General features: G+C 44.2%; 1 protein-coding gene across 1 annotated transcript in view; it reads left to right on the top strand.

Annotated features, from left to right (window-relative positions):
* Positions 1-56: 56 nt before the first annotated feature.
* The window catches only part of TIPIN (TIMELESS interacting protein), a 52,715-nt gene continuing 38,717 nt past the window's right edge, over positions 57-14,054 (top strand). Inside the window, exon 1 of the mRNA XM_025390649.1 lies at positions 57-143. Within this exon, the coding sequence (XP_025246434.1) occupies positions 131-143 (13 nt within the window). The 5' untranslated portion in view covers positions 57-130. The remainder of the gene's footprint in view (positions 144-14,054) is intronic.

The raw sequence follows: 14,054 nt of genomic DNA, 5'->3' as shown, positions 1-14,054 counted from the left end.
CGGCGGCAGATGACGCGGAAATACGTCACGGGAGCGCGGCGCGCTGCCCTGGGGGCGGGGTCCGTTGCGGGCTCCACGGCGCCCTCTATCGCCCCAAGGCTCGCAGGTGGACCCAGCAGGGAAGAGGTCTATGTCGCTGCGTGGTGAGCTCCTCCAGGCCAGGTGCTGCGCGGCCTCCACCTCTGCGGTAACTGGCCTGCCCCCGACCCCTGTCCCCAAGCCGAGTCGTGTTGATGGAAATGAAATAACAAAATAAATAAGGAAAAGGAACCCTTCCTGTGTTCAGAGGAGAGGCAGCGTGGGGGATAGGAAACTTGTCGAGAGACTCCTTTGAGCCCAACAAACTGTCACATATATATTTTGTTTGTTTGTTTGTTTAATGGTAATACTACTGAGAAGGGTGCAAGGAAGTGGATACTTAGTGCTGATGAGATTGTATATTGTTGCAACAGTTTTTGAGAGCAGATTGATTATTATTTTTTTTTTTTAGACTTGGGAACTTTTTTTTTTTTTTTTTTTTTTTTTTTAAGACGGAGTATCCCTGAGTCGCCCAGGCTGGCATGTAGTGGCGCGATCTCGGCTCACTACAACCTCCATCTCCCAGGTTCAAGCGATTCTCCTGCCTCAGCCTCCAGAGTAGCTGGGATTACAGGCACCTGCCGTAATGCCCGGCTACTTTTTTTTTTTTTTTTTTTTTTTTTTTTTTTTTTGAGACGGAGTCTGGCTCTGTCGCCCAGGCTGGAGTGCTGTGGCCGGATCTCAGCTCACTGCAAGCTCCGCCTCCCGGGTTCACGCCATTCTCCTGCCTCAGCCTCCCGAGTAGCTGGGACCACAGGCGCCCGCCACTTCGCCCGGCTAGTTTTTTGTATTTTTTAGTAGAGACGGGGTTTCACCGTGTTAGCCAGGATGGTCTCGATCTCCTGACCTCGTGATCCGCCCGTCTCGGCCTCCCAAAGTGCTGGGATTACAGGCTTGAGCCACCGCGCCCGGCCCCGGCTACTTTTTGTATTTTTGTAGAGACGGGTTTTCACCATATTGGCATATTTTTTTAAAGCTTTAAAAACACTGTTTCGGGCCAGGAGCAGTGGCTTATGCCTGTAGTCTCAATTTTGGGAGGCCCAGGCAAGAGGATCACTTGAGCCCAGGAGTTCGAGACCAGCCTGGGCAACATAGTGAGACTCTCATCTCTATTAGCTGGGCATGGTTGTGTGCAGCTGTAGTCCAAGATACTGAGGAGGCTGAGGCTGGAGGATCACTTGAGCCCGGGAGTTTGAGGCTGCAGTGAGCTATGATCACACCACTGCACACCAGCCGGGGCTACAGAGCAAGACTTCCTATGAAAAACTTTCATCCAGGTCGGGCGCAGTGGCTCGCGCCTGTAATTCCAGAACTTTGGGAGGCCGAGGCGGGTGGATCCACGAAGTCAGGAGTTCAAGACCAGCCTGACCAAAATGGTGAAACCCCCGTCTCTACTAAAAATACAAAAAAGTAGCTGGGCGTGGTGGTGGGCGCCTGTAATCCCAACTACTTGGGAGGCTGAGGCAGACAATTACTTGAACCTGGGAGGCGGAGGTTGCAGTGATCCAAGATTGCACCACTGCACTCCAGCGTGGGCGACAGAGTGAGGCTCTGTCTCAAACAAAAAAAAACACAAACAAAACAAAAAAAAAAAACTTTAATCCAAAAATTCCTGTTCTGTGAATTACTAAAGAAATAAAATGTGAATAAAGAACTTAATAAAATAAGAGGTACAATACCCATTCCGAAGTGCACATTCAGTGTTCCTCTTCCCCTTTTCCATCCTAAAATATTCAGGGCCAAAGACATTAGGTGTACAGAACAGAGGAACATCTACACCTGGTTGTCCACAGCCAAGTGTCAGTGACCTACCAGGTAAGGAAGCTGAGGAACCTGAGAAGGTAAAGAGGGCTTGATCGCCTGGGAGGCAGCCCTACACAAAGTCTTAGCCCTAGAGCCCAAGACCAGAGAACAAGGCATCCAAGTGGGAAAGGCCTAGAAGCTTAGATGGGAGGTTAGCTGCATTCAGGATGATTGATTAAGTCACTAAATGTAAACGTGACAGAGCCAGCTTTCTCACTGTGGTAGAATGAAGTTAGAAGTATGGGAAGGGAGAATACCCTATGCTATTGTATTGGAATTGGAGGTATCAGTGTGAACTCATAGTTGGTTTTGTTTTGTTTTTTGGGTTTTTGGTTGTTTTTTTTTTAAGTGAGTTTCGCTCTTTTTGCCCAGGCTGGAGTGCAATGGCGTGACCTCGGCTCATTGCAACCTCCGCATCCCGAGTTCAAGTGATTCTCCTACCTCAGCCTCCCAAGTAGCTGGGATTACAGGCATGCACCACCACGCCCAGCTAATTTTGTATTTTTAGTAGAGACGGGGTTTCACCATGTTGGCCAGGCTGGTTTCAAAACTCCTGACCTCAGGTGATCCGCCCACCTTGGCCTCCCAAAATGCTGGGTTTACAGGCATGAGCCACTGCACCCGGCCTGAACTCATAGTTTTTTAAAAAATAAATTATACTGGGATGGATGATGCAGTGGTCGCTACCACCGGTAATCCCAGCACTTTGTGAGGCGGAAGCTGGAAGATCACTTGAGGTCAGGAGTTCTAGACCAGCCTGGCCAACATGGTGAAACGCTGTCTCTTCTAAATTACAAAAATCAGCCGGGAATGGTGGTGGGCACCTGTAATCCCAGCTACTCAGGAGGCTGAGGCAGGATAATTGCCTGAACCGGGGAGGCGGAGGTTGCAGTGAGCTGAGATCATACCACTGCACTCTAGCCTGGGCAACAGAGCGAGCAAGACTCTGTCTCAGAAATAAATAAAATAAATAAAAATAAATTTCATTGTGTGTATTTGCGGTTTATAACATGATGTTATGGGATATATATAGATAGTAAAATGGTTACTATAGTGAAATGAATTAACATATCTGTACTGTCACATAAAGGCTTGTGTAAAGTATGACAAGAGCAGCTAAAATCTACTTATTTAACAAAAAACTCAGATACAATACAACGTTATGAACTATGATCTTCATGTTGTGCATTAGACCTCTAGACTTCTTCATCCTACGTATCTGCTGGTTTGTATTCTTTGACCTACATCTCCCCATTTCTTTTTCCCATAGTTTTTAATATAGAGGCATAGATGTAAATGTATGCATGTGTGTATAGAAGTGATTGTATCCTTATTCATGTTAAACATGCATAATTTTTAGTATCAGAGTAAAATAATAAACATTAAAAAGTTAATTGAAGGTCGGGCATGGTGGTGGCTGACACCTGTAATCCCAGCACTTTGGGAGACCGAGATGGGAGGATTACCTGAGGTCAGGAGTTCGAGACCAGCCTGGCCAACATGGTGAAACCCTGTCTTTATTAAAAATACAAAAAGTATCTGAGCGTGGTGGTGGGTGCCTGTAGTCTTAACTACTTGGGAGACTGAAGCTAGAGAATCACTGGAACCAGGAGGTGGAGGTTGCAGTGAGCCAAGATCACTCTACTGCACTCCAGCCTGTGCAACACAGTGAGACTCTGTCTCAAAAAAAAAAAAAAAAAATCGAAACTTTTCAAAACAATGTATTATCAAGGCACTCTATCTGAATTCTGGTATAATTTTATATTTACTCGTTCAAATAAAAACGAATAGGACTTTGAGCAATTAATTGGAATTTTCAAGGCCTCACTTCCACTCTGTGAAAAACGGAGCATTCTTTTTAATATTGAAATATTATGATTCTACGCATGCTGGGTTGGCCTCTACTGAGTAAACCCTAAGCCCTTATCATGGTCCAAGAAGCCCAGATAAACACTTACCCCTGGTTAAAGTTTGCAGAATAGTTCAAGGTAGGAGAATTTGTTTTCCTCATTTCCTTTTCAGACCGGCAGTGATCCATCGGTTCTGTCAGCTTTTCCTGAGGGCCTAACATAAGTGCTGACCATACAGACAAGAATACGACTGAACTAAATGTATATGAATCAGTGACCACCATGTATAATAATAACTGTAACATACATATTTGGTCGAACCATATCAGGTTGCTCTATTTGTAGGTCAAAAATGTTCGAATATTGGCAAATACTGGTTCATCCCATTTGTACACAGTGTAGTTAGATCACAAACGTGAAGATCCAAGAAATATAGGCCAGGTGTGGTGGCTCACTCCTGTAATCCCAGCACTGTGGGAGGCTGAGGCAGGTGGATGAGTTGAGTCCAGGAGTTCAGTACTAGCCTGGGCAATGTGACGAAACCCCATCTCTACAAAAAATACAAAAATTAGCCAGGCATGGTGGCACGTGCCTGCAGTCCCAGCTATTCTGGAGGCTGAGATGGGAAGATCACTTGAACCGAAGTCGAGACTGCAGTGAGCCATGATCTTACACCCCCAACCTGGAAAACACAGAAAAAGAAATACAAGGACAGCCACTGATGAAAACATACCATGAATTGAGTACATTCAACTCAGACCTCTATATCTTAGGTTCAAAAATCAAACAAAACAAAAAAACCTGAACTTGAGAGAGAAAGACCTGAGATTAATTCCAGTTCTGCCCTTGGCTGATTACTTACCCTCTCTGAGCATCAGTTAATTTACCTATAAAATGAGAATTATACTATCTACGACTGCACTAAATAGTTATGAGCATTAAATGAAATTGTGAAAGAATAGTGTCTAACACACAGGAGCTAAATAAATGGTGATGGGGAGAGGTTTTCATCATGTAAACATAATCTGCTGGAAGAAGAATAGTTTTGTTTTGTATTGTTTTTTTTTTGAGACGGAGTTTTGCTCATCGCCCAGCTGGAGTATAGTGGTGCAATCTCGGCTCACTGCAACCTCTACCTCCCAGGTTCAAGCAATTCTCCTGCCTCAGCCTCCTGAGTAGCTGGGATTACAGGCACCTGCCACCACACTCAGTTAATTTTTTGTATTTTTAGTAGAGACAGAGTTTCGCCATGTTGGGCAGGCTGGTCTCGAACTCCTGACCTCAGGTGATCCACCCGCCTCGGCCTCCCAAAGTGCTGGGATTACAGGTGTGAGCCACAACACCCGGCCGAAGGAGAATAATTTATAGAGGCTTTCCAGAAATTTTCCTTCAGAAATATTCACACACTTTGATTCAGTAATTCTACTTCCATGACTCTCTTTTAAAGAAATTATGAAAGCTATACAGAAGAATGATCAACATAGTATTATTTAAATAGGTAAAATCTGAAATTACTTAAATATTCAACAGAAGGGAAATGATTACATCATTTATGACACACCCATATGATGAAATACTAGACAAGAAAAGACTTTCATTTCTAGAAATTTCAAACAGTAGGAATTAATATTTTTTAGTAGTACTTCTAGAAAAACCTAGGATGTCTATTCCTTTTTTTTACTTTTTCCAGATGGAGTCTTGCTCTGTCACCCAGGCTGGAGTACAATGGCGCAATTGGGGCTCACTGCAACCTATGCCTCCCAGGTTCAAGCGATTTACCTGCTTCAGCCTCCTGAGTAGCTGGGCTTACAGGCACCCACCACCAGGCCCAGCTAATTTTTGTATTTTTAGTACAGACGGGGTTTCACCATGTTGGTCGGGCTAGTCTCGAACTCCTGACCTCAGGCCCGATCCACCCACCTCGCCCTCCCAAAGTGCTCAGATTACAGACATGAGCCACTGCACCTGGCCCAGATCTCTGTTGTTTTATCATAAACAGAAAAAAGTAACCTCTATATCAACACTCAAAGACAAATTAGAGTGAGATAGCATTGGACACCACTATTTTTGGTAAAAACCAATAGAACATATAGATATCTGGGAAATGGCTGGGACTTTCAATGTCATGGAGTATTTAGTTAAGGAAATAGGGACAACTACCTGGCCATTTGGAAAAGAAATGGAAGTGTATCCCTACTTTTTAATTCTATAATAAATTCCAGGTGCATTGAAGATGCAATCAAGGCCAGGCACAGGGGCTCATGCCTGTGATTCCAGCATTTTGGGAGGCAGAGGCAGGACAATTGCTTGAGGCCCGAGTTTGAGAACAGCCTGAGCAATATAGGAAGACTCCACCTCTACAAAAAAATAAACTTTGGGCACGGTGGCTCATACCTGTAACCTAACACTTTGGGAGACCAAGACAGGAGGATTGCCTGAGGCCAGGAGTTTAAAACCAGCCTAGTCAACATAGTGAGACCCCCATTTCTAAGAAAATATTTTTAATAAAATTTAAAAAAGATAAACTTAGCCGAGCATGGTGGCACATCCCTACAGTCCCAGCTACCTGAGAGACTGAGGTGGGAAGATTAGTTAGGCCCAGGAGGTCAAGGTTAGAGTGAGTCATGATCAAACTACTGCACTCCAGCCTGGACAATAGAGTGAGACTCTGTCTCAAAAAAAAAAAGGAAGAAAAGAATAAAGAAAGAAAGATGAAATCATGGCCGGGCGCAGTGGCTCAAGCCTGTAATCCCAGCACTTTGGGAGGCCGAGGCGGGTGGATCACGAGGTCCGGAGGTCGAGACTATCCTGGCTAACATGGTGAAACCCCGTCTCTACTAAAAATACAAAAAACTAGCCGGGCGTGGTGGCGGGCGCCTGTAGTCTCAGCTACTTGGGAGGCTGAGGCGGGAGAATGGCGTGAACTCGGGAGGCGGAGCTTGCAGTGAGCCGAGATCACGCCACTGCACTCCAGCCTGGGAGCACAGCGAGACTCCGTCTCAAAAAAAAAAAAAAAAAAAAAGATGAAATCATAGAAGTACTGCTAGAGAAGCTAGAGAAGATCATGGGAAAATTATTTTTTAAATTTTGGAATGAGAAAAACATTTGAAGAAAGACACAAACCATCAAAACCATAAAGGCAAAGATTAATAAAATTAACCTCACAAACATTTGACGTTTCTCCATGGAGCAAAAAACACCTTGTACAGAGATATAAGTGCACAAATGATAAGCTGAGAAAATAAACATTTACAATATCTGCAATATAATAAAAGTCTAATTTCTTTAATATAATTAAGAGCAATTGGCTGGGCACGGTGGCTCACGCCTGTAATCCCAGCACTTTGGGAGGCCAAGGAAGGTGGATCTCAAGGTCAGGAGATGGAGACAAGCCTGGCCAACATGGTGAAACCCCATCTCTACTAAAAATACACAAATTTGGCTGGGCACGGTGGCTCATGCCTGTAATCCCAGCAATTTGGGAGGCCAAGTTGGGCGGATCATGAGGTCAGCAGTTCAAGACCACCCTGGCCAACACAGTGAAACCCCATTTCTACTAAAAATACAAAAATTAGCAGGACATGGTTGCACACACCTGTAATCCCAGCTACTCAGGAGGCTGAGGCAGGAGAATCACTTGAACCTGGGAGGCAGAGGTTGTGGTAAGCTGAGATTGCACCACTGCACTCCAGCCTGGGTGACTGAGTGAGATTCCGTTTAAAAAAAAAAAAAAATTAGCTGGGCATGGTGGCGTGCACCTGTAATCCCAGCTACTTGGGAGGCTGAGGCAGAAGAACTGCTTGAACCTAGGAGGCGGAGGTTGCAGTGAGCCGAGATCGTGCCACTGCACTCCTGCCAGGGCAACAGAGCGAGACTCTGTCTCAGAAAAAAAAAAAAGGAAAAAATTAGTTGGGTGTGGTGGTGCTTGCCTGTAGTCCCTGCTACTTGGGAGTCTGAGACAGGAGAATTGGTTGAGCTCATGAGGCAGAGGTTGCAGTGAGTCGAGATTGCACCACTGCAATCCAGCACTCCAGCCTGGGCAACAGAGTGAGACTCCATGAAAAAAAAAAAGAAAAAAAGAGGCCAGGCACAGTGGCTCACGCCTGTAATCCCAGCACTTTGGGAGGCCGAAGTGGGTGGATCATGAGGTCAGGAGTGTGAGACCAGCCTGGCTAATATGGTGAAACCCTGTCTCCACTAAAAATATAAAAATTAGTTGGGTGTGGTGGTGCGCACCTATAGTCCCAGCTGCTCGGGAGGCTGAGGCAGGAGAATTGCTTGAACCCAGGAGGCAGAGGTTGCAGTGAGCTGAGATCATACCACTGCACTCCAGCCTAGGCGACAGAGCAAGACTCCATCTCAAAAAAAAAAAAAAAAGAAAAAGAGCAATTACAAATTAAAAGATCATTCATCATTCATCCAATAGAAACATAGGAGAAGTATTAATACATCAATATAGGTAGTTCACAGAGAAAGTAATACAAATGGCTTTCAAATATTCTACTCACTTAATGGCCGGGCGCGGTGGCTCAAGCTTGTAATCCCAGCACTTTGGGAGGCCGAGACGGGCGGATCACGAGGTCGGGAGATCGAGACCATCCTGGCTAACACAGTGAAACCCCGTCTCTACTAAAAAATACAAAAAACTAGCCGGGCGAGGTGGCGGGCTCCTGTAGTCCCAGCTACTCCGGAGGCTGAGGCAGGAGAATGGCGTAAACCCGGGAGGCGGAGCTTGCAGTGAGCTGAGATCCGGCCACAGCACTCCAGCCTGGGCGACAGAGCCAGACTCCGTCTCAAAAAAAAAAAAAAAAACAAAAAAAACAAATATTCTACTCACTTATTAGAGAAATGCAAATTAAAGTGAGAGATCACCTTCACTTATCAGTATTATTGAAGATGTGGGAGAAAAGGCATTCTCATACACTATTTCTGGGAGTATAATTGCTGCAATCTCTTTTTTTGTTTGTTTTTTGGGGTTTTTTTTGAGAGGGAGCCTCGCTCTGTCGCCCAGGCTGGAGTGGAATAGCGTGATCTCTGCTCACTGCAACCTCCACCTCACGGGTTCAAGCAATTCTCCTGCCTCAGCCTTCTGAGTAACTGGTATTACAGATGCCCACTACCACCCCTGGCTAATTTTTATATGTTATTAGAGATGGGGTTTCACCATTTTGGCCAGGTTGGTCTCAAACTCCTGACCTCAAGTGATCCATCAGTCTTGGCCTCCCAAAGTGTTGGGGATTATAGGCATGAGCCATCGCGCCCAGCTGCTGCAATATCTTTAAAGGGCATTTTGGCAATAACTTTTTTAAGTCCCATTACTGACCCAGCATTGCATAATTTTTCCTTAGAAATTATTAGACCTGGGGCCAGGCACAGTGGCTCATGCCTGTAATCCCAGCACTTTGGGAGGCCAAAGCAGGGGGGTCACTTAAGGTCAGGAGTTCAAGACCAACCTGGCCAACATGATGAAACCTCGTCTCTACTAAAAATACAAACAATTAGCCAGGCTTGGTGGTGGGCGCCTGTAATCTCATTTACTCAGGAGGCTGAGGCAGGAGAGTCACTTGAACCCGGGAGGCAGAGGTTGCGGTGAGCCGAGACCACATCACGGCATTCCAGCCTGGGAAATAAGAGCGAAACTCCATCTCAAAAACAAAAACAAAAAAAAAAAAGAAAAAAATTATTAGACATATATACCAAAAAACCTTTTTCTAAATACACGATTACTGTGGCATTATTTAAAATGAAAAAAAAAACTGGAATCAATCTGTCTGTCAAAAGGAGAGTAAATTATGACATACAAATAAATCATGACACATTTATACAAAGAAGTACTATACAGTACAGATATTCCAAAGAATGAGGCAGACATATCTATGCTGGTATAGAAAGATCTCCAAAATGTATGATGTGAAAGAAAATAAATGGAGCAGAACATTGTGTAGTAACTATTTGTTAGGAAGAAAAAAAAAAAAGGATATATTTGGTTTTGTGGGTTTTGGTTTTGTTTTGGTACAAGGCCTTACTCCATTTCCAGTGCAAAGGCTGGATCATAGATCACTTTAATCTTGAACTCCTGGGCTCAAGTGATCCTCTTGCCTTAGCCTCCCCAGTAGTTAGGACTACAGGCATCGCCACCGTGACTGGCTAATTTTTTAATTTTTTGTAAAGACAGTGTGTCCGTATGTTGCCTAGGCTGGCCTTGAACTCCTTGCCTCAAGTGATCCTCCCACTTAAACCTCCCAAAGTGCTGGGACTACGGGCATAAGCACCTGGCCAAGAATATATTTGTATATGTGCTTTTATATGATGGAAAATTTCTGGAAGCACAAAAGAGCAATTGTTAATAGTGTTTGCCTTTGGTACTATTTGAAATATATATATAGATAGATATAACTTTTCCAATTAAAAACAACATTAGGCTGGGTGTGGTGGCTCATGCCTGTAATCTCAGCACTTTGGGAGGCCGAGGTAGGTGGATCGCTTGAGCTCAGGAGTTCAAGACCCACCTGGGCCACAGAGTAAGACCCTTGTCTCTAAATAAAGAAATAAAAAGAGTGAAAAAGAAAGAAGACATTTGCAACGAATATATTTTTTAAGAGGAGGGGTCTTACTGTGTTACCCAGGCTAGAGTGCAGTAGCTATTCACAAGCACAATCATAGTGCACTGCAACCTGAAACTCCTGGCCTCAAGCGATCCTCTCACCTCAGCCTCCTGAGTAGCTGGGATTATGGACATGCACCACTGCACCTGGCCCATATAATGCATATATCCAAAAAAACCCACAAACCTCATATCCTGATACACATTAACATGAGAAGAGATAGACAATCCAATTAAAAAAAAAAAAATGGGCAAAGCCAGACACAGTGGCTCAGGCCTGTAATCCCAGCACTTTCGGAGGCCCAGAAGGGCAGATCACTTGAGGTCAGGAGTTCGAGACCAGCCTGGCCAACATGGTGAAACTCTGTCTCTACAAAAAATTGGCCAGGCATGGTGGTTCACGACTGTAATCCCAGCACTTTGGGAGGCCAAGGCAGGCAGATCACCTGAGGTCGGGAGTTGGAGACCAGCCTGGGCAACATGGTGAAACCGCGTCTCTACTAAAAATACAAAAAAATTGGCCGGGCGCGGTGGCTCAAACCTGTAATCCCAGCACTTTGGGAGGCCGAGACGGGCGGATCACGAGGTCAGGAGATCGAGACCATCCTGGCTAACACAGTGAAACCCCATCTCTACTAAAAAATACAAAAAAAATAGCCGGGCGAGGTGGCGGGCGCCTGTAGTCCCAGCTATAGGGAGGCTGAGGCAGGAGAATGGCGTAAACCTGGGAGGCGGAGCTTGCAGTGAGCTGAGATCCGGCCACTGCACTCCAGCCTGGGCGACAGTGCGAGACTCCCTCTCAAAAAAAAAAAATACAAAAAAATTAACTGGGCGTGGTGGCAGGCACCTGTATTCCCAGCTACTTGGGAGGCTGAGGTAGGAAAATCGCTTGAGCCTGGGAGGCAGAGGTTGTGGTGATCCGAGACCGCACCATTGCACTCCAGCCTGGGTAACAAGAACAAAATTCCATCCCAAAACAAAAACAAAAACAAATAACTGAGGATGGTGGCATGCACTACTTGGGAGGCTGAGGCAGGAGAGTCACTTGAACCTGGGAAGCGGATGTTGCAGTGAGCCAAGATCAAGCCACTGCCTCCAGCCTGGGTGACAGAGTGAGACCCTATCTCAAAATAAAATAAATAAATAAAGTGTTCAAAACGCTTGAACAGGAACTTCACAAGAGAAGACATCCAAATAGTCGATAAATATATGAAAAGATGCTGAAATTCCTTAGTTATGGGGAAATGCACACTAAAACCACAGTATAAGTACCTAATGCTACTGAATCGTAAACTTAAAAATGATTTAAGATGGGCACAGGGTGAGGGGATCATGCTTCTGTAGTCCCAGCTACTCTGGAGGCTAAGATAGGAGGATTCCTGGTACCCAGAAGTTCAAGGCTAGCCTGGGCAATGTAGTAAGACCTTGTCTCTAAAAAAAATAAAATAAAAATGATCTAAATAGTAAATGTTTTATTATGTATATTTTACCACAATTTAAGAACACGCACAGTGTGATACTACATCCACTATTCTGGCTAAATTGAAAAAAGACTAGCTGTGCTTGGTGGCTCACGCCTGTAATCTCAGCACTTTGGGAAGGTGAGGCAAAAGGATCATTTGAGCCCAGGAGTTCAAGACCAGCCTGGGCAACACAGGGAGACCCTGTCTCTACAAAAAATTTAAAAATTAGCCAGGTGTGATGGTGCATGCCTGTGGTCCCAGCTACTCAGGAGGCTGAGGTAGGAGGATCAGTTGCAACCAGTAGTTGGAGGTTGCAGTGAGCCATGATCCTGCTATTGCACTCCACTCTACCCCTGAGTGACAGAGCAAGACTCTGTCTCAAAAAACCATATTAATTAATAAACAAAAAAAGAAAAAGAAAAGTAATATCAAATGTTGATAACGATGTGGAACAATTATGACTTCCTTACACTGATGGTGAGAGTATAAATTTGTGTAACCAGTTTGGAAAACTGGCGATGTCTTCTAAGATTTAACATCTTCCCTATGACCCAAAATATACATGACTGCATATTTTATTTCAATATACAGTCATGCATTGCATACTGACTGGAATATGTTCTGACAAATGTGTCATTAGGTGATTTCATCATTGAGCAAACAACATAGAGTATACTAACACAAACCTAGATACTACAACCTACTACACATCTAGGCTATGTGGCATAGCCTGTTGCTCCTAGGCCACAAACCTCTATGTTACATTACTGTACTGAATAGTGTAGGCAGTTGCAACACAATGATGTTTCTGTATCTAAACATAGAAAAGATACATTAAAATTTGGTATTATAATATTTTTTTTCCCAAGACTGGGATCTTGCTCTGTCACTCAGGCTGGAATGCAGTGGCATGATCTCAGCTTGCTGCAACCTCCACCTCTCGAGTACAAGCAATTCTTCTGCCTCAGCCTCCCAAATAGCTGGGATTACAGGCCCCCACTACCACACTTGGCTAATTTTTGTATTCTTAGTAGAGACAGGGTTCACCATGTTGGCCAGGCTGGTCTCAAACTCTTGACCTCGTGATCCGCCTGCCTTGGCATCCCAAAGTGCTGGGATTACAGGCGTGAACCACTGCTCCCAGCCCTATTATTATACTCTTATGGGACCATCATCATATATGTGGACTGTGGCTGACCAAAACATTTTTATGTGATGTGTGGCTGTATATATTCACCAAAAATCATTTACAAGAATGTTTGTGGCAGCATTATTTGTAATAGTTATTGGGGAAACAACCCAAGTTTCCATGGACAGTAAATGGATAAATTGTGATAAATTCACACAATGGAATACTCCATAGCATTGTAAAAATGGACTACTACTTGCAACAATATGCGTAAATCTCACAAACATCCTGTTGAGTAGAAGCTAGACACAAGAAAGTAATACTACTTTTTTGTTTCATATAAAGTTCAAAACCTGGCAAACCTAGTCTATGGTGGTAGAGGTTGGGATAGTGGTTATCCTTGAGAAAGGGAGTGAGGAAAGTGAGATGAAGGGGGCTTTCTGGGTGCTGGCAACCTCTGCTTTCTTGATCTGGGTACTGGTTACACAGTGTGTTCCATTCATGATTTGTGTACTTTTCTGTCTATATGTTACCCTTCAGTAAAACAATTACCAGCGAGGCGCAGTGGCTTATGCCTGTAATGCCAGCACTTTGGGAGGCAAAGGTGGGTGGATCACTTGAACTCAGGAGTTCAAAACCAGCCTGGGCAATGTAGTGAGACCTCCTCTCTACAAAAAATACAAAAATTAGCTGGACATGATGGCAAGTGCCTGTAGTCCCACCTCCTCAGGAGCCTGAGCTGAGAGAATTGCTTGAGCTGTGGAGATTGAGGTTGCAGTGAGCTATGAGCGTGCCATGGCACCCTAGTCTGGGCAAAAGAAACAATTACCAGAGAAAAGAAGAAATTTATGGAAAAACTTTTTTTTTCCCAAGAAAATAGAGCCGACTGACCCAAATATATTTTTATTTGTCCTGTTTTGCTTTTTAGGTTGAAAAAAATGATATAGGCTTTTCTCACATTAAAACATTTGTGTCTTCTGAGAATTTTGTGGGTTTTGCTCCAAATTTTTCTGTTTTTTAAATTATATAACAAATACTACCTTATTAGGTGGGGGGAGGGGGACCAGAAAATATACAACAGGTAGAAGAAAGTTTGATACACTTACACTGTTTTTTTTTGTTGTTTT

This window comes from Theropithecus gelada, chromosome 7a (assembly GCF_003255815.1).
Source record: "Theropithecus gelada isolate Dixy chromosome 7a, Tgel_1.0, whole genome shotgun sequence".
Classification (NCBI taxonomy): Eukaryota; Metazoa; Chordata; class Mammalia; order Primates; family Cercopithecidae; genus Theropithecus; species Theropithecus gelada.
This window is presented reverse-complemented; position numbering and strand designations above follow the sequence as displayed.